Here is a 21,958-nt window from a genome sequence, read left to right on the forward strand (position 1 = left end):
ATCTCAGAGGCTTCTCTAAGACTGATTACATTCAAGACAGTACTTCTTGTGGCGATCACTTTAGCCCGTAGGGTTAGTGTAATGTCCTTATCCCTCCACTGGAGGCTCCGACATCTCTCCTGTAATGTCTTTATCCCTCCACTGGAGGCTCCGACATTTCTCCTGTAATGTCTTTATCCCTCCACTGGAGGCTCCGACATTTCTCCTGCAATATTCTTATCTTTCCACTGGGAGTTCTGATATCTCCACAAACTCTGTCGCAGATTGATGACATCACAACGACATCACCCAGCACCTCCTCTTGTCCCTACTTAAACAGCCGACGCCATTTGTATGACGTTCGTGCTAAGAACCTGATGCCAGGTAAAGATCTCCAACAGAAGACTGCCGTCATCTTTCTCTATTGGGCCGTTTAGCGCCCCGAATATCATCTCTCTTTTGGGCCAGACAGAGCCCCGACTACCATCTCTCTTTTGGGCCAGTCAGAGCCCCGACTATCATCTCACATTTGGGCCGGATAGAGCCCCATCTTCCACCTTACATTTGGGCCGGACAGAGCCCCTCCAACTTCCACTTGTTGGGCCGGACAGAGCCCCTTCCTCTCTAGTAGTCAGAGACTCTCCTTACCTGTTCCTTTCCACATAGGAGACCAGTACAGCTCTCAAGAAGCCACTGGGTGACCCTATCTCCAGGAATCCACTCACTGCAAGTATCTTTATGTTTCCTATAAACTTTATCCCTGAGTAGTGCTACTAAGCTTAAGTTGTCTCTGAAGCTCCCCGTCGTGGCTGTGTATTACCACTCTAAATAAAATCTAAATCTAAATTGTATTTCCAAACTTATCTGAGTCTTCCTACCTGATAGCTGTTAAGGTTAAAGTTAACTGTTAAGAATATAGTATTCATAGACTTCTGAAGCTGTGATCCACACAATCCAACATAGTTCACTGCATGAAGCATTACAGTTAGTGAAATCCAAGCTCTTTCCATCAGAGAGCCATTTCTCCAGATTCTAGAGGACAGAGTCATCCTAAAGATGGACCCTGGGTTCTTACCAAAGGTGGCATCTAGTTTTCATAGGTCACAAGATATTGTCCCCCCTTCTTTTTGTCAGAATGCTTCAAACGAGAAAGAAAAGCAATTTCATTTATTAGATGTGAGGAGGTGTATCCTAGAATATCTAAGGGTAAGCAATCCATTCAGAATTTCAGTCACTTTTTGTTCTTTTTTCCGGACAACGTAAGGGGCAAAAAGCTTCTAAAGTCACCATAGCTAGATGAATTAGGCTAGCTATAGCAGAGGGGTATAAAGCAATAAACAGAGATCATCCTGGGGGTATTAAAGCCCACTCCACAAGGGCATTGTCGGCATCCTGGGCAGAAAGAGCTGGTGCCACCCCAGAGCAAATATGTAAAGCAGCCACATGGTTAAGCTTCTCTACCTTTACAAGGCATTATCGACTGGACTAAATGTCCAGTCAGGATCAGGCTTTTGGGAGGAAAGTCACCCAGGCCGTGGTCCTCCCCTAATCTGGTGAGTACTTGGAGATCCTCTCAAGGGCTGTCCTGGAAGACAACTCTGGAAAACTGGAGTTAGACTTACTGGTAGCTCCTTTTCCAGTGGTCTTCCAGGACAGCACGATCCCACCCTTTTGATTATGTTGATGTACTAACGTTATTGCCTGTTATGGTTATATTTTACAGTTCCATCCTTCGGTTCTTGGTAAATGACTGACCAGGGACCTGAGGGACCGCCTTTTGAACTGTGGCAATGTGTTTCCTGTGTCGATGGGAGGGACTCCATCTCTCAAGGGCTGTCCTGGAAGACCACTGGAAAAGGAGTTACCGGTAAGTCTAACTCCAGTTTTCTTATCTTTGACACCAATACATCTTTTTTGCTAATAATGTTTGTATGGTGAGTGAAGTTCCATAGATATGTGCTACCACAGGGTTGGTTGAGTTATTACAGTTTTTTTTTTTTTTTTTTTTAATTTCAAGTTTGTCATTTAATCTCTATACGTGAGCTACCATCCTCTCCTTCTCCCCATTTTTTCATTTTGTCATTTTTACTCTAACGTTTTTAAGGGTATCCAATCCCCATATGTTAGTATTGTTTCACCCCTTTTGACATATTAATTAGGTAGGCGGCACCTTGAGGGTCCAGCATATATTTTAGTGTATCAAGTTTGATTGAAGTCAATGGCTGAACTAGGCTCTGAAAAAGTGTGTATTATGATGCAAAATAGTGTAAAATGGCTTAAGAAGTCTACCCAATGAAATTATGGGGCCAACAAAAGCCTAAGCTATTTTCCTTACAAAAATTTAGCAAGGCATACTAACCTAGATAGGTGGGACCTAGTGGCACTGGCGCTCATGCTAAGGGTGCTCAGGCAATAACTAAAGCAGAAACCAAAGACAGAAAGTGTTTAAAGCAGCATACGTCTATTTCTCCTAGAAGCCTTTTGGAAATCTAAACTGCATAAAGTAACACTGAAATTTGGATTCAGATTTGGCCATCCGACTCATTGAAACTCAGAATTTAACTTCAGAAATCAACTCAACTGAGTTAAAAGGGTTAAAGCACTTAATGGTTACAGTTTTTACTGAAACTCTCATATCTAATAAAGATAAAATACCTGGACTAGTTTGTGATGAATATTGAAGATAAATCCTGTTATGCAAAGAAAGAGAACGGCCCATATTATTTGATGTGCTTTATTCGGCATTCCCCTGGCCCTAGGAAAGAAATGAATGGATGTAAAAAGGGTCAATTATAATGAAAGCAAAATTAACCCTATCCTATCTATCACTTATCCTATCTTCTACATCAGTTGTCTCCAAACTGAGGCCCGGGGCCAGATGCGGCCCTTTGCTTGGTTTTATTCAGCCCTTGAGGTATACTATTTTATCCACTGATACAAAAAACGGGACATAATTCCCCTTACTGACACCAATGAAGGGGCACAATTCCTCCCAATGAGACTAACAATAGGGCCCAATGACTCCAATGATGGGACACAATTCCTCCCAAAAACACCAACAATGAGGCCCAATGACACCAATAATGGGACGCAATTCTTTTTAATGATACCAATGATGGGGCACAATTTCTCCCAATGACACCAATAATGGGACACAATTCCTCCCAATGACATCAATGATGGGACATAATTCCTCCCAATGACACCAACAATGAGGCTCAATGACACCAATAATGGGACACAATTCCGCCTAATGACACCAAGAATGAGGTCCAATTAAAACCAGTATGGGAAACAATTCCTCCCAATGAGACTTACAATGGGGCCCAATGACTCCAATGATGGGACACAATTCCTCCCAACGACACCAACAATGAGGCCCAATGACACAAATGATGGGAAACAATTCCTCCCAATGACACCAACAATGAGGCCCAATGACACCAATAATAGGATACACTTCCTCCTAATGACATCAACAATGAGGCCCAATGACACCAATAGTGGGACACAGTTCCTCCCATTGACACCAACAATGGGGCCCAATGACAGGACAAAATTCCTCCCAATGACAACAGAAATGGGACACAATTCCTGCCAATGGCATCAACAATGAGGCCCAATGACACTAATAGTGGGACACAGTTCCTTTCCAATTACACTAACAATGGGGCCCAATGACAGGACAAAATTCCTCCCAATGACACCAAGAATAGAACACAATTTCTCCCATCAAAGATGGGGCATTGCTTTTTTCCCATTGCCGTCGGGACCTTTTCTACTCCAAATGGCCAAAGTCAGCCCCCCCTAAAGTCTGAATGATAGTAAACTGGTTCCATTGTTTAGAAACTTTGGAGACCCCTGTTCTATATCATCATAGCCTATCTAGCAGGAGTAGACAACCCTCAAGAGGTGGAGAGCTAACTGAAAACTATGTAAGAGATCAAAGATCATCAGGGTGCATTGGAATTTTTGGGGGCTCATGCATATAGGCACATTATTTTTATGGATGATATTGCTGCCATTTGTGCTAATGTTTACAGTACAGGTGCACCTGGAGCCTATTGGCTGCAGCTGCTGCTCAGGGCAGACATGCAAATATAAATAATGTGTAGCCAATAGTGACACTGCCTCATTACATATCATTGATGTTTACATCTCCTCTGAATGAATCATTCATGCAGTCACAGTGCACGTGCAGGATGACCCTAGCATTCAGAATCGGCTTAGGTCATTCTGTACATGCGTCGCCAATGCATAAATGACTCGTATAGATGAAGATATAAACATCAGTAGTGTGTAAGCAGTGGCATTACATTGTATGCATGTAAACCTTGGTTCAATTGTTTACGTCACAACAGAACTGTGAACACAGATTTTGCTAATGTTGGTTTATGGAACTAAACGCTGCAAACCAAAAAAAACAGTGTGCATGGGCCCATAGCATATAATACTGTTGTATTCAGACCTGCATACGTTGGATCTTTACACTGCAAATTGAATGACTGTATGCATAAGCTTTTAAGCAGGTAACCTAGCAAGGCCCCAATAAAAAGTAAAGGTAGTAGATTTAGACTGGCCATACACAGTAATGCCCCGTACACACGGTAGGATTTTCCAGCCGAAAATGTTCGTTGGGAGCTTGTTGTTGGAAATTCCGACCCTGTGTAGGCTCAATCGGACATTTTCCATTGGAATTTCCGTCACACAAAATTTGAGATCTGGATCTGAAATTTTCCAACAACAAAATCCATTGTTGTAAATTCCGATTGTGTGTACACAATTCCGACGCACAAAGTTCCATGCATGCTCGGAATCAAGCAGAAGAGCCATACTAGCTATTGAACTTCATTTTTCTCGGCTCGTCGTACGTGTTGTACGTCACTGCGTTCTTGACGTGCGGAATTTCAGAAAGATTTGTGTGACCGTGTGTATGCAAGACAAGTTTGAGCCAACATCCGTCGGGAAAAATCCATGGATTTTGTCGGAATGTCCGATCATGTGTATGGGGCATTAGAATTCCAACAGATTCCTGCTGAATCGGCTGAAATTTGAACTGTGGGTGGCCCTGTCAGAACCACCTGTTTTGACAAAAGTTAATGTAGCATGTGCCCTCAAGGGAGCCAGTGGATGTATGGGTTCCTCCCTGATTCCGGATGACAAAAACTTTTCAGGCAATGCCACACCCTCTGAAACACCAAGGCTGAAGAAGTAATATATATTTGGGCTACACACCCAACAAAGCAACTGTATTATAATGACAACATTGTGTAAACTTGGTGTTACTGAATCCAAACCTTACCGAGTACCGGAGTTCTGCTTTTATACTCAGAACATGGCGGCCCGTGCACTGTGGGCGCACGGGCACTGCCCCCCCATCCATGCGCCTGGCCCCATTCAGGATGCCGGACACATGGATTCCTATGGCGGGGTGGCAGGGGGTGTTTTTTTAAGCACCTGATTAGAGCCAGAGGCTCTAATAGGCTTCAAAACAGGGTGGGCTCAGGGCGCAGAAAGTGCACCCTGATCCCACCCAATTGTGTGACAATAGCAAATTAATTTTCACTATTTCCACACTAACCTTCCTCCCTGCCAATCAGGAGGCAGGGCGTCAGACCCTATTGGATGCCTGGCGCTTAGGAAGAGGAGAGGAGTGTTGTATATGTTGTAATATGTTCACCGATTTATGTGGGACATTGTTGTGTGTATGTACACATGCAGTCAATGTTGACCAGGCCAGAATGACAATGGTTGCTTTGTCCAACTGAATTTTAACATAGCAAGATAACAGCTGAAGACCCTTTGATGTGTAAGTCTTAGGCAAGTCTACCTAGGGGTGTGAGGTATGGGCTGTTAACCTAATTGAACATTTCAAAGGGTACATTGTTTAAAGGACCATAGAAGAAGTATTTATTGATGGTAATTAGACTTGAGGGGGTAACAATAAGATCAAAGAGTATTATGGGTTGACCTAGCAGAAACTCCCTCTTAGTGGACTAGTATTTCATAGAGAACATTCAAGCTGGCAGTTAGTTTGGAGTGAGGCTTGTCTGTGTATGGCTGGGAAGACACAGACCTAGGAGATGGGTTTCTGAGTTATATTTCCTCTGTCGGATTTCTTTGTCATCTGCGGACTTTGGACTTTGTTCTGTGTTGGAAGTCAATAAAGTGCATCTCTCTGGAAGAATTGGGTTGCTGTGGAAGAGTACTTACATCATCATCCTTATAAGTACTTACTAATTAATTATCATACCCACTCTACATCATATCACCCAGTATATATTAATATACCTGATCACTACACTGGTGCCGTGACCCAGATCACTACAAGGAGGAGACATGCGCTGGAGCGGAGGTTGCCGCCGCCCTGAGAGGAGCTGCTGCAGTTCTACGGTAAGTCCCCTCGGCTCTTTCAGAGCCACGCAATGGGTGGGGGGTGGGGCTGTGCTGCCAGAGCTGTGAGCTGCGTGGGAGGTGCTGCCAGAGACGCGGGGGGGCTGCTGCCAGATCCACAAACCCTGCGAGTGGGGGGGGGGGGTTGCTGGGCACAGTGCCTGCATTTGATGGGCCCAGTGGCTGCATATACTGGGCACAAGTGGCTGCATATACTGGGCACAAGTGGCTGCATTTGATGGGCACAAGTGGCTGCATTTGATGTGCACAGTGGCTGCATTTGATGGGCACAGTGGCTGCATATGATGGGCACAAGTGGCTGCGTATGATGGGCACAGTGGTTGCATATGATGGGCACAAGTGGCTGCGTATGATGGGCACAGTGGCTGCATATTATGGGAACAAGTGGCTGCATATGATGGGCACAAGTGGCTGCATTTGATGGGCACAAGTGGCTGCGTATGATGGGCACAAGTGGCTGCATATGATGGGCACAAGTGGCTGCGTATGATGGGCACAAGTGGCTGCGTATGATGGGCACAAGTGGCTGCATATGATGGGCACAAGTGGCTGCATATGATGGGCACAAGTGGCTGCATATGATGGGCACAAGTGGCTGCATTTGATGGACACAGTGGCTGCATTTGATGGGCACAAGTGGCTGCGTTTGATAGGCACAGGTGGCTGATGAGCACAAGTGGTTTCATATGATGGGCTCAAGTGGCTGCATATAATGGGGCACAAGTGGCTGCATTTGATGGGCACAGTGAAGCTGCAATTGATGGGGGGGTTTCAGTACTTTTCAGTTTGTTTGCGCCCCCCCCCCCAAAAAAAAATTTTGAGTACCAGTCGCCACTGACTCAGAAAATACTTCAAAAAATTCCCTATCTTAGCAGTGATGTCCTTCACTAAATCATGCCTGTTTTTAATGCAGTACCGTCCGGGCTATGTATAAAATATGGGTTTATGAGGTTTGCAAATCATTGCATTCTGTTTTTTATGTAGATTTTACACAGCATATCCAATTTATTTGGAATTTGAGTTGAAAGACCCATCTCATTGCTAACATTTATCTATAAACTTTTAGAATGCTTAGTCTACAACTGTCTGAGCTCCTGCCTCTCTGAAAACAACCTTCCTGACCCCTTACAGTTTTGCTTTCACTCACAGCACTCCACAAAAATTGCATTGCTAAAACTCATTAACGATTTACTAACTGCTAAAACCAACGACCACTCCATACTCTTACTACTAGACTTTTCAGCGTCTTTGATACTTTTGACCACCCACTCTTCCTCAATAAACCCCGCTCCCTTAGCCTTCAGGATTCTGCTCTTTCCTGGTTCTCCTCCTATCTAATCACAGTGCTCCTTCAGTGCTATCTACAATGTCTCCTCCGTTTCACTTCCTCCTTCTGTAGGGGTCCCCTAAAATTATTTTCTTGGACTCCTTCTCCTCTCTCTCTACACTTCCTTTTTTAGTTACTTGATAACCTCTCATGGCTTTTAATACCATCTCTATGCAAATTACACCTAAATCTTCTACTACTCACCTCACTCCCTTATGCCGCGTACACATGAGCGGACTTTTCGACGGACTAGGTCCGACGGTCTTTCCGACAGACTTTGCAGCGTAGGTCCGCTGGACTTACAAATGGACGGACTTGGACACACACGATCACTCCAAAAGTCCGCTGGTTTTGAACGCGGTGAAGTACAGCACGTACGACGGGACTAGAAAAAGGAAGTTCAAGCCCCAGTACGACACCCTTTGGGCTCCTTCTGCTAATCTCGTGTTAATCTCGTGTTAGTAGCAGTTTGGTTAGAGACGATTCCTGCTTTTCAGACTTCAGCTTATTTCAATCGATTTCTGCGGTTTGGTTTGTGCATGTAGGGTTTGTATCTGGTTTTCAGTGCGTGTTGGTCAGTTCGTTACCTGTATATCAGGCCGTTCAGGTCCGCTCGTTCCTGTTCTTCAGGTCGCTCTTCACAGGCCTTGCTGTTCTTCAGTGTGTTCGTTTAAGTTTGTTTGTTTGACCAGCCGACCATTTTGAAGCCATGGTGCGTGGACATACTCATTCTCAAGTTCGTGCTGTGTGGGGGCTTGGTGTTGGGGTTAATACTTTGACCCAAGTCCAGTCCATGAACAGGGCGAGGAGGAGTTCATGGACGAAGAATTGGCTGCGCCAGTGTGACCAATTCTCGCACATGCCTTTGCTTTGTGAGATCTGTGAGAATAATCCTGAGGATTTCAGGAATTATCTCAGGATGATGGACCCCGTTTTTGAACGTCTGCTGGCTTTGCTGACCCCTTATATCAGCAGGCAGGATACCTGCATGCGGCAAGCCATCACTGCGGAGCAGAGGCTAGTTGCCAGCCACATTGTGTTACTTGGCGACTGGGAGAAGCCTTCAGGACCTTAAGTTCTCGCAAGGCATCTCCCCCCAGGCTCTGGGGATCATTATCCCAGAGACCTGTTCTGCCGTTATTCAGGTCCTGCAGAAGGACTATATTAAGCTAAGTTTTAGCCTTTAACATTACATTATATGTATTTAATGTTTGCTAATGTATTGTATTAATTTCATCATTACCCATTTACGATGATTGGAATATGATGTGAATGTCCCCTTTATCTTCATGCATGCATGTTTTTATTTTAGAAACTCAATTTTTGGCCTACATGCATATTTGCCTTCACTAACCTCCCCAGCATGCAATCCTGGGCCCATATACACCTATAGCCTAGTCCCTTTAACAATGTATATTGTCAGCTCCATTGTACTGCTTTCCGCAAACCACCCCCTCAAATGTCTCCAAATGTAATGTGTGGTCTTAAACTAATTTCGAACCCTCCCCCACCCCCTCAAATGTCTCTGTCACAGACAGAGCCAGGACAGAGGCTGTTGGAGAGGACTGTATGCAAGCCTGTTGCCTTTTGATTATGGGCCCTGGATTTTCAATGGAACAATACTCTTTGTGAGGTGAATGAGAAATCCAGTCTGAACTGTATTAATCGGACTCAGTCATGTATATATTGTATGGGGACTCCTTACTGTATATTTGTGTCCCTGAAGAGGGAGGGGGGATTCCTCCAGCAGCCCCCTGCTGATAAGACTGATTCATTCTGCTGGGTCACATCCTGTGAGGAGATGCTGGTGTTATCAACATGTGTTTATGTTAATTGAGAGAGCTGATCACATTAGCCACCAGCCCTGGCTAATAGACGAATGGTCTAGGCTGAGGAGGGGGGAGATTGTTGTTTGTATTGTTAATTGTATTAATGTGTGAAGCTCGGTGCCCACAAGACTGTCATCTGGTCTGGGTACATTTTGTAGTAAATTAGGTCATGTTAATTAGGTTAGCTTTGAGTCATCCCTGCTGTATAAAGGTCTGTGAGATCTCAAAATAAAGGTAGTTCTGATGTACTCCAAGACTGGTGTTGTCTAGTTCTTGGGGTTCCTATGGCCAGATCCATTGGACTCGTGTTCCAGAACTTAGGAAGCGGTATATGACGGAAGCACTCAAGCGGAGTGTGGGGCGTTCCGTGACAGTCTCCAAATGTAATATGTGGTCTTAAATTAATTTAGAACCCTCCCCCACCCCCCCATACAATTTGATCAATAGGCCATCAGAGGGGGTGAGGAATCTTATAAGTGGGCCTTATATTTTAGTTTTTTTTTAAATACTACTTCTAAAAATGTTTTACTGCTGTTGTGCAAGAATGTTTTTGTGTAATCTGCTTGCAAAGTTATGTTTAAAAGTACTTATAATTTTTTTTTCTTGTTTGACTCCACAGTTTCCTTCCACACCACAGGAATGGCAGACTGTGGCCTCCCAGTTCACTGACCGTTGGGACTTTCCCAACTGTGTAGGGGCGATCGATGAAAAGCATGTTCGCATTGTGCCACCACCCCATTCGAGGTCTTACTACTTCAATTACAAGGGGTTTAATAGTGTAGTATTGATGGTGGTGGTATCGGCACAATATGATTTTATGTACGTGGACGTGGGGAAGAACGGCCGGATGTTGGATGGAGGAGTCTTGGCCCAGACTGAGTTTTGCCAGCGTCTCCAGACTGGTGGCCTGGGATTGCCACCTGATGCCGAGAACGTTGAGGGACTCCCCTCTGTATTCATCGCAGATGAAGCCTTTGGTCTGGGCGAGCACCTGATGAGGCCATTCCCCCAAAAGACCCTCACCCCAGAGAGGAGGGTATTTAACTACTGGCTGGCCAGAGCGAGAAGAGTTGTGGAGCATGCCTTTGGGATTATGGCCAGCCGGTTCCGTTTGTTTCTCTCAGCCATCAATATGGGGGACTATAAAATCAATCATCTAATTATGTGCTGTTGCGTACTCCATAATTTTTTAAGAAAACATTCGCAAACATATCTTACCTCAGTTGGGCCGGAGGCCAGACTTAGTGCAGAATCTGTACTCACAGGCCTGGATACTGGCCGTACTGGCTTGGCCCCCCAAACCGCCCATCAAGTGTGGGACAGATATGTTTTTATTTTAATGGTAGGGGGGCCATTGCAATGCCAGCACATATTTAACCTTTCAAATAATAAAACATTTTTTTTATGATAAAATCTTGAGTTTTTATTCTTGTTCACTTTTCTTTTTGGCTGTCTCCTAGGTTCTCCTAGTGCACTTGTAGTGCCAGGTGCATTTCCCTTTAGTAAATAAGGCCCTTTGTCACTGGAAACACAAAATGAATTCCAAAACTGGTATTGAGTATTGAAAGAAGAAGCCACACGCATTGTTGTCGTTTAAAATTTTTACTGTGTGCACATTCAAACATGTGCGTTTTTTTTTAAACGTAATTCAATGTATTTTTTTTTTTTTGGTTTTATATTTTTTACAATATAATTGTGTATAATACAATACAATATATATTTTCAATATAAAATTGTTTAATTTGGGGGGGGGGACTATATTTTTGTACATTTTTTTGGTATTTTCTGCATAATTTTTTTTTTTTTTTTTAATTTGTATTTTAAAACAGGGTTTTTTTCACACAAAAAACATACACAACTCTGGAACTTGCAAAGTTCAACATGTAAAAGTTACAGGTGATGTCACCCATGTAAAAGCCAAATTTTGAAGATGCACACAAATTGGGAGTCCAAATGGGTAATGTCAACATGTGCTATCTCCCATCATGGGGGATCAATGGACGTGTTTTGTGGGTGCAATCCCTTCCTCTCACCTACTAGCATTATGAGGAAGGGGTTGCAAACACAAAACGCATACATTGAGATCCCATGATGGCAGATAGCACATGTTGACACACCGTGTGCATCTTCAAAATTTGGCTTTTAAAATTTAACAACTATAAAAAAAGAACAATGTTCTCATTTAAAAAGGAAATGAAGAACATGATCGATGTTTTAGGGAAAAAGGGATTAGATTCTCCCCAAAACATCGATCATGTTCTTCATTTCCTGTTGCATGCTGTCCAGCCGATTTCTCATGCTGTCTAGCTGATTGTGCATTTCATCAATGTGGCCATTCCAGACCACGATCTGCCCAATTAGCCTTTGGGCGCTGTCAGTGCTAAATGGGTCCGCGCTTGGCCTTCCACAACCAGAACATCACCTAAAATTTTAGAAGAAATATGTATTTAGAAATATGCAGGCATAAATAGATTACCTTAAGCTGGGGTGTCAGACACTCACCTGGTGGGGTGCAGATCTCATTCACTTCCTCCACCTCTCCTTCCTCCAGATCCTCGTGTGGGCTTGGGCTAATTACCTAATCAGGCTGGTGAGGTCGGGGTGCCCTTGGATCCTCTGACTGTTGTCTGAGTCTTTGCTCCCCTATGAGAATGAAACCAAAGGTATACTTAGCACACTGATATTTGAGTCCAGAAATAGGAATATGAAACATTGCTTTGAAGTGGTGTACAATTGTCTGTTTGTGAAAAGATCCAAGTTGAAGACATGATTCAAATTCCCTTTTGACCAAACTGCAATACTTACCTTTTTTGGCCAAGTTTCACAGATGGAGACACTTAAAGTATCCCCTGGAGCCCCTGTGTGGATTATCCTAAAAATGTTCTCTGGTGTCCCACAGTACACTAGTGCTCCTGAGTCCAGATGTGGAAACATCTGCTGTGTCCTGTCCTTACATTACACTGAATCATTTTTTCAAAGCATTCTAGTTTCAAAAACATCTACACAACAATATCCTAAACTTATTTTAATTAGACAAATTATCAACAACAAAATGTAGGTAGAACCCTGTACCATTGTATTTCTTGGCAAACGAACAGCATTTAGTTAGAATCATATGTATTTTCAAAAGAACGATATTTACGAACGATACAGTACAACAGTATAAACAAAAGCATATGGATCAGCATGCAAGTTAAGTATCTTAATAAGAACACACGACAAGTACTTACTTTTTTAAGCACCTTCTTGTTTCTGCGATACTGATCTGGCTCCCTCGTTTTTAGGTCGGACCAGCGCTTTCTCAATTGGTCTTTAGCCCGTCGTACCCCAAATTGCTGCTCCAGAGTGGTGACAACTGAGGACATTATTTGGTCCTTCCACAAATTGGGTCGGGTGTACGGACCGTTTTTGCCATCATAGTCCTCCCTCCTCAAGATGTCCACCATCTCCACCATTTATTCAAAGGCCATTTTGGTGGCCTTAAATATCCTCCTGGATCTGGATGTTTGGGGCTCCGGGCTTTCCTCCGCGCTAGTTCCTGATAATGTCTCCGCCATCTTTATCTATTTACTCCCACTGTGCAACGAAGAGAGAAGGGGGTGGGGAAAACTTGTCATAAAGAACGTCAGTGTATATAAAGCTAGTGTGCTGGCCTACGTATGTCCGAACGGAAGTAGCGAACGTCATAAACAAAGATAAGTTTTAAACGTGTGTGTGTTCTGTGTGTGTGTGTGCCCTATATTGGGATAAAGATAATACTGTGAGTTTGGACTGACATTAATGTTTTTCTTTTTTTTTAAATTGCACCTCCAGCACACCTGGGAAGCTTTGGGATCGTATCTATGTAAGATCTCTGGGGTCCTATACCAAAAAAATTGTATCTTATAGATCGTCTCCCTCTGATCCACACACCATGAAGACTTGGAAGTGGCCTCCCAAATCTTCTGCCACTGGGGGAGTTGGATAGGTCGCTTAATAATCTGGGACCATTTCTGCATGTAGGAGTGAAATGTGTCGGTGAGTGAAGAAGTTTCATGTAGGTAGCTATAGATATCTGAAATAAGATGGGCTTGGTATGGGCCTTGAGAACATAATAGTTCAAATGAGGTAGGTTTATCCAAGGTCAAAGTAGAGGATTTAGAGGAAAAATGTTTGAATTGGAGTAAAGAGTAAAATAAATGCTTAGGGATCTGATATTTGTACTCGTTATGACACAGGGAGACCCCCCGAATGTCAAGGTGGATGCGGATAGACATGTGCAGGATGAAAAAATTAGTTTAGTTTAGTTTCGTTTCGATTCGTTATTTAACTTAATTCGTTTAGTTAAATTCGTTGCATTCATTACATTCGTTTTCGGAATTCGTTTCGTTTCGTATTCGAATTCGAAAAAATTCGACCGCATTCGAAAAAATTCGACCGTATTCGAAAAAAACTATCAAATTCGAAAAAATTCTAACACATTCGAAAAAAACTGTCAAATTCGAAAAAATTCTACCACATTCGAAAAAAACTATCAAATTCGAAAAAATTCTACCACATTCGAAAAAAACTGTCAAATTCGAAAAAATTCTACCACATTCGAAAAAACTATCAAATTCAAAAAAAATGTTACTACATTTGAAAAAAATATTAAATTTGAAAAAATTCGACCGTATTCGAAAAAAACTATCAAATTCGAAAAAATTCTAACACATTCGAAAAAAACTGTCAAATTCGAAAAAATTCTACCACATTCGAAAAAAACTATCAAATTCGAAAAAATTCTACCACATTCGAAAAAAACTATCAAATTCGAAAAAATTCTACCACATTCGAAAAAAACTGTCAAATTCGAAAAAATTCTACCACATTCGAAAAAACTATCAAATTCGAAAAAATTCTACCACATTCGAAAAAAACTGTCAAATTCGAAAAATTTCTACCACATTCGAAAAAAACTATAAAATTCGAAAAAAACAATAACTGAATTTGAAAAAGTAAACTATATATAACCATTTTGCGAAATTTGAAATTCGTATAGAATGAAATCGAATTCCAATAGAAAAGATTAGGATAGAATAGAAAGTATAAAAGAATAGCATAGAAAAACAATAGATCAGAATAGAAAAAAATATAATATATTGTATTCTAAGCTTTTCTATTTGAATTCAAATTCATTCTGTACCAAATTCCAATTTTGGAAGATGGTTAAATATATATTATATTTTTTTTTCTATTCTGTTCCATTGTTTTTCTATGCTATTCTTTTCTATTCTATTCTAAACTTTTCTATTCGAATTTGAATTAATTCTATGCGAAATTCGAATTTCGGAAGATGGCTTCTAAAATTAGAATTTCGTATAGAATGAATTCGAATTTGAATAGAAAAGATTAGAATAGAAATAGAATAGACTAGAAAAACTATAGAACAGAAGAGAATAAAATATAATATATATATTTTTTTCTATTCTGTTTCATTGTTTTTCTATGCTATTCTTTTTTATTCTATTCTAAACATTTCTATTCGAATTTCGTATAGAATGAATTTGAATTTGAATAGAAAAGAATAGACTAGAAAAACAATAGAACAGAACAGAATAAAATATAATATATATATTATATCTTATTCTATTCTGTTCTATTGTTTTTCTAGTCTATTCTTTCTACTCTATTTTAATCTTTTCTATTCAAATTAATTTCGAATCGAATTTTGGAAGATGGTTTTATATATATATATATATATATATATATATATATATATATATGTAATTTTTTTCCCTTAAACTTCCCTCCTAAAAGTTTTTTTTTCCTTAAAATTCCCTTCTAAACTTGGGGTGCGTGTTATACGCCAGTGCGAGTTATACGCCGATAAATACGGTAATTTTTTTGTATTATTCTCTTCTATTGTTTTTTTATGCTTTTCTTTTCTATTATTTTATATTCTATAATAGTCTTTTCAATTCAAATTCATTCTATACGAAATTCGAATTTCGGAACATGGCTTCTGAAGTTTGAATTTCTTATAGAATGAATTCGAATTAGAACAGAAAATAATAGAAAAGAATAGACTAGAAAAACAATAGAACAGAATAGAAGAAAATATAATATATATATATATTATATATTATATTTTCTTCTATTCTGTTCTATTGTTTTTCTAGTCTATTCTTCTCTATTATTTTCTATTCTATTCTAATCTTTTATATTCAAATTTGATTTCGGTCTATATGAAATTCGAATTTTGGGAGATGTTTTATATATATATATATATATATATATATATATATATATATATATATATATATATATATATATATATATATATAAAAAGTTTCATTGTTTTTCTATGCTATTCTTTTCTATTCTATTCTAAACTTTTCTATTCGAATTTGAATTCATTCTATACGAAATTCGAATTTCGGAAGATGACTTCGTATAGAATGAATTCGAATTTGAATAGAAAAGATTAGAATAGAAAACTAGAAAAGGTACAATTTCTGGTGAAATTGTGAAAGTGTTCTTGCCTCTACAACTGGAGTGGGCGGAGTAACTGGGTGGAGTGGCTTGAGTAACTGTTGTGTGGTTGGAGTGGCTGGAGCTCCTGTGAAAAGCGTTAAAAAGCTTAATATTTTAAAAAGTATAAATAGTAGTAAAAAAGTTGAAGTCTCATCATTAGCTGAAAGAGCACAAACATTTTTTTTTTCAAAAATGATTTTTTTTTTCAAAAATGATTTTTTTTTTCAAAAGTGATTTTTTTTTCAAAAATATATATATATTTTTTTTTTTTATTTTTTTTTTCAAAAATATATTTTTTTTTTCAAAAATATATATTTTTTTTCAAAAATATATATTTTTTTTCAAAAATATATTTTTTTTTTCAAAAATATATTTTTTTTTTCAAAAATGATTTTTTTTTTTTTTCAAAAATATTTTTTTTTTTTACATGGGGCGGTCATAATGTTTTGGCTGATCATGGGGTGGTCATAATGTTTTGGCTGATCATGGGGTTGTCAGCTTTTGTCACCTCCCACTCTAGTTTTGAACATTTCGCCATTCATTCCTATGGGACCAATTTCGCCGCAAAAACGATGATATTTCGTGGACCATTCGGCGAAACATTCCACAAAGTAATAACACACCAATCGGGAACAATCCGCTCGTTTCGGTATATTACTTGTCTCTGTAGTGTAAAAACTGTGGGAGGAGTCTACAAGCATTATCAAGTCTAGCAGATGAAGTCACATGCATTTGGGGTGTCTCAGCATCTTGTGTTTACAACGACTGTTTCCTAGCAACGCTCATGCCCTGTTTATGCTTCCCAAATACTACTTCATCAAAACTGCCCCATCAGAATTACCCCATCAAAACTGCCCCATCATATTCCTCTATTATAAATCAGTACATGGTGTGTCTGTCCCCTCCCCCGGGCTCTGTAATCAGAGCTGAGATGCTCCAGCCACCTCCCCCCCTGTGTATAACAGAAGCTTTGGTAACCATGGCAACAAAACAAACAGTACACGCTGATTAATGGCTAAAATTTCCTGAAATGACCTCTAAACAAATGGCCGTATTTTAAAAACTATACATCCTACAGCGAAGATCTTTATATTGTGAGAATCACAAGACCCAGACCTAGATTTTGATACATAGTATGTCTCTGAAATATTAAAATTGAAGGCACGGTCGCAGTTTAGATATTGCCCTTCAAATTTGAAGGGGCTAGAGTGTAGTTTCAATGAATGTCAATGGACGGCGTGAGTTGCAAACAAATGGTCATATTGTGAAAACTATCAGGACTATGGCTTAGCCGTGGACATGTTTAGTGGCAGCAGGGATAGCTGAACGTTTTGATATAAGATTTGTGTAGGTGGGCTTGAAAATGAGGGAGTGGCGGCAGTTTAGAAATCATGTTCTGATTTTCCAGCTTTTGTCATCTCCCACTCTAGTTTCCCCATTCATTCCTATGGGACCAATTTCGCCGCAAAAATGACGATATTTCGTGAACCATTCGGCGAAACGTTCCACAAAGTAATAGCACACCATTCGGGAACAATCCGCACGTTTCGGTATATTACTTGTCTATGTAGTGTAAAACTGTGGGAGGAGTTAGGGTGGTAAATTTGGCTATAATAATAAGAACTAGAAAAGGTACAATTTCTGGGGAAATTGTGAAAAGTGTTCTTGCCTCTACAACTGGAGTGGGCGGAGTAACTGGGTGGGGTGGAGTGGCTTGAGTAACTGTGAAAAGTGTTAAAAAGCTTAATATTTTAAAAAGTATAAATAGTAGTAAAAAAGTTCCATCATTCGCTGAAAGAGCTGAACATTTTTTTCAAAAGTAATTTTTTTTTTCAAAAATGAATTTTTTTTAATCAAAAATGATTTTTTTTTCTTCAAAAATGATTTTTTTTTTCAAAAGTAATTTTTTTTTCAAAGGTAATTTTTTTTTTCAAAAATGAATTTTTTTATTTCAAAAATAATTTTTTTTTCGAAATTATTATTTTTTTTAAAGTAATTTTTTTTTCAAAAATAATTTTTTTTTTTCAAAAATATTTTTTTTTTTCAAATATATTTTTTTTTCAAAAATAATTTTTTTTTTAACCACTTGAGCCCCGGACCATTATGCTGCCTAAGGACCAGAGGTCTTTTTCCAATTTGGCACTGCGTCGCTTTAACTGCTAATTGCGCGGTTATGCAATGCTGTACCCAAACGAAATTTGCGTCCTTTTCTTCCCACAAATAGAGCTTTCTTTTGATGGTATTTGATCACTTCTGCAGTTTTTATTTTTTGCGCTATAAACGGAAAAAGACCGAAAATTTTGAAAAAAAATGATATTTTCTACTTTTTGTTATAAAAAAAATCCAATAAACTCAATTTTAGTCATACATTTAGGCCAAAATGTATTCGGCCACATGTCTTTGGTAAAAAAAATGTCAATAAGCGTATATTTATTGGTTTGCGCAAAAGTTATAGCGTCTACAAACTAGGGTACATTTTCTGGAATTTACACAGCTTTTAGTTTATGACTGCCTATGTCATTTCTTGAGGTGCTAAAATGGCAGGGCAGTACAAAACCCCCCCAAATGACCCCATTTTGGAAAGTAGACACCCCAAGGAAATTGCTGATAGGCATGTTGAACCCATTGAATATTTATTTTTTTTGTCCCAAGTGATTGAATAATGACAAAAAAAAAAAAAAAAAAAAATATTTACAAAAAGTTGTCACTAAATGATATATTGCTCACACAGGCCATGGGCCTATGTGGAATTGCACCCCAAAATATATTCAGCTACTTCTCCTGAGTACGGGGATACCACATGTGTGGGACTTTTTGGGAGCCTAGCCGCGTATGGGACCCCGAAAACCAATCACCGCCTTCAGGATTTCTAAGGGTGTAACTTTTTGATTTCACTCTTCACTGCCTATCACAGTTTCGGAGGCCATGGAATGCCCAGGTGGCACAACCCCCCCCCAAATGACCCCATTTTGGAAAGTAGACACCCCAAGCTATTTGCTGAGAGGCATATTGAGTCCATGGAATATTTTATATTTTGACACAAGTTGCGGGAAAGTGACACTTTTTTTTTTTTTTTTTTTTTTTTTGCACAAAGTTGTCACTAAATGATATATTGCTCACACAGGCCATGGGCCTATGTGGAATTGCACCCCAAAATACATTTAGCTGCTTCTCCTGAGTATGGGGATACCACATGTGTGGGACTTTTTGGGAGCCTAGCCGCGTACGGGGCCCCGAAAACCAATCACCGCCTTCAGCGTTTTTAAGGGCGTGAATTTTTGATTTTACTCTTCACTGCCTAACACCGTTTCGGAGGCCATGGAATGCCCAGGTGGCACAAACCCCCCCCAAATGACCCCATTTTGGAAAGTAGACACCCCAAGCTATTTGCTGAGAGGCATGGTGAGTATTTTGCAGCTCTCATTTGTTTTTGAAAATGAAGAAAGACAAGAAAAAACTTTTTTTTTTTTTCTTTTTTCAAATTTCAAAACTTTGTGACAAAAAGTGAGGTCTGCAAAATACTCACTATACCTCTCAGCAAATAGCTTGGGGTGTCTACTTTCCAAAATGGGGTCATTTGGGGGGGTTTTGTGCCACCTGGGCATTCCATGGCCTCCGAAACTGTGATAGGCAGTGAAGAGTGAAATCAAAAATTCACGCCCCTTAGAAAGCCTGAAGGCGGTGCTTGGTTTTCGGGGTCCCGTACACGGCTAGGCTCCCAAAAAGTCTCACACATGTGGTATCCCCGTACTCAGGAGAAGCAGCAGAATGTATTTTGGGGTGTAATTTCACATATTCCCATGGCATGTTTGAGCAATATATCATTTAGTGACAACTTTGTGCAAAAAAAAAAAAAAAAAAAAAAAAATTTGTCTCTTTCCCGCAACTTGTGTCGCAATATAAAATATTCCATGGACTCGACATGCCTCTCAGCAAATAGCTTGGGGTGTCTACTTTCCAAAATGGGGTCATTTGGGGGGGTTTTGAACTGTCCTGGCATTTTATGCACAACATTTAGAAGCTTATGTCACACATCACCCACTCTTCTAACCACTTGAAGACAAAGCCCTTTCTGACACTTATTTTTTACATGAAAAAGTTTTTTTTTTTTTGCAAGAAAATTACTTTGAACCCCCAAACATTATATATTTTTTTAAAGCAAATGCCCTACAGATTAAAATGGTGGGTGTTTCATTTTTTTTTTTCACACAGTATTTGCGCAGCGATTTTTCAAACGCATTTTTTGGGGAAAAAACACACTTTTTTAAATTTTAATGCACTAAAACACACTATATTGCCCAAATGTTTGATGAAATAAAAAAGATGATCTTAGACCGAGTACATGGATACCAAACATGACATGCTTTACAATTGCGCACAAACGTGCAGTGGCAACAAAATAAATACATTTTTAAAAGCCTTTAAAAGCCTTTACAGGTTACCACTTTAGATCTACAGAGGAGGTCTACTGCAAAAATTACTGCCCTCGATCTGACCTTCGCGGCGATACCTCACATGCATGGTGCAATTGCTGTTTACGTTTGACGACAGACCGCCGCTTGCGTTCGCCTTAGCGCAAGAGCAGGGGGCGACAGGGGTGCTTTTTTTTTTTTTTTTTTTTTTTTCTTTATTATTTTTTTGCTTTTTTATCTTATTTTTAAACTGTTCCTTTCATTTTTTTTTTTTTTAAATCATTTTTATTGTTATCTCGGGGAATGTAAATATCCCCTATGATAGCAATAGGTAGTGACAGGTACTCTTTTTTGAAAAAATTGGGGTCTATTAGACCCTAGATCTCTCCTCTGCCCTCAAAGCATCTGACCACACCAAGATCGGTGTGATAAAATGCTTCCCCAATTTCCCAATGGCGCTATTTACATCCGGCGAAATCTAAGTCATAAAATGCTCGTAGCTTCCGGTTTCTTAGGCCATAGAGATGTTTGGAGCCACTCTTGTCTCTGATCAGCTCTATGGTCAGCTGGCTGAATCACCGGCTGCATTCTCAGGTTCCGTGTTGAGACAGGAGAGCCAGAGAAAAACACGGAAGACGGTGGGGGGGGGGGGCATTCCCTCCCACGGCTTGTAAAGGCAGTCTAGAGGCTAATTAGCCGCTAGGATTGCTTTTACATGAAAGCCGACCGCTGGCTGAAAAGAATGATACCAAGATGATACCTAAACCTGCAGGCATCATTCTGGTATAACCACTCAAAGTTGTGAATGGCGTACCTGAAGACAAAAAAATGGTTAACAATAAAGCACAGTAAACAATAAAGTATAAATAATTACATACCTGAAAAACAAACATGATAAAACATAATAACAATAACAATAACAATAACAACACTGCAGAATAGAATACAGTAAAAAAAGAGCAGAACAATAGAGAGAGAGAATAGAGAGAGAGAACAATAAAACGACAACTATTTTTTTTTATTTTATATATATTTTTTTTTTTTTTACACTTTTTTTGTAACTAACTTTTATAACTGTAACCGGTTCCAGGTTCGGGTCTCTCAAAATGCGATGGCATCTTGGGAGACCCTGTGAAAGTGTGCCTAGTCTGTGCAATGCTGTACCCTACGCTAATACTCAACTAGTGTATGGTAGCGTTCAAAACATTCACCAATGCAAAGACCAGGATTGTCAGGACAGAAGGGACAATAATAGCGGGTGTCACGCCTATATCCGCGTTTGCTGCAGACACGACATCTTTTTGGGGGGGGTTCGTTGGGTAGGGGTACTCGGGAGCACATAAAAATGCCTCTCATGCAGCCGACTGCATTTCGTTGGGGGATGTGAATGGGGGAAGTACGGGCGCTGCAGAAGTGGTGGGTTCCCAATTAGGATTGGCGAATGCAGCAGGAAGGGCACTATGGGCACGACGGGCCTGTGTTTGTCTTTTTGGTGGCAGCGG

At 40.0% G+C, this 21,958-nt stretch overlaps 1 protein-coding gene across 1 annotated transcript in view; it reads right to left on the minus strand.

Moving 5' to 3' along the window:
* The window catches only part of LOC141113339 (NXPE family member 1-like), a 187,619-nt gene that overhangs the window by 48,882 nt on the left and 116,779 nt on the right, over nucleotides 1–21,958 (minus strand). Inside the window, exon 3 of the mRNA XM_073606400.1 lies at nucleotides 2,635–2,734. Within this exon, the coding sequence (XP_073462501.1) occupies nucleotides 2,635–2,734 (100 nt within the window). The remainder of the gene's footprint in view (nucleotides 1–2,634; nucleotides 2,735–21,958) is intronic.

Source organism: Aquarana catesbeiana, linkage group LG12 (assembly GCF_042186555.1).
Source record: "Aquarana catesbeiana isolate 2022-GZ linkage group LG12, ASM4218655v1, whole genome shotgun sequence".
NCBI classification, from domain to species: domain Eukaryota; kingdom Metazoa; phylum Chordata; class Amphibia; order Anura; family Ranidae; genus Aquarana; species Aquarana catesbeiana.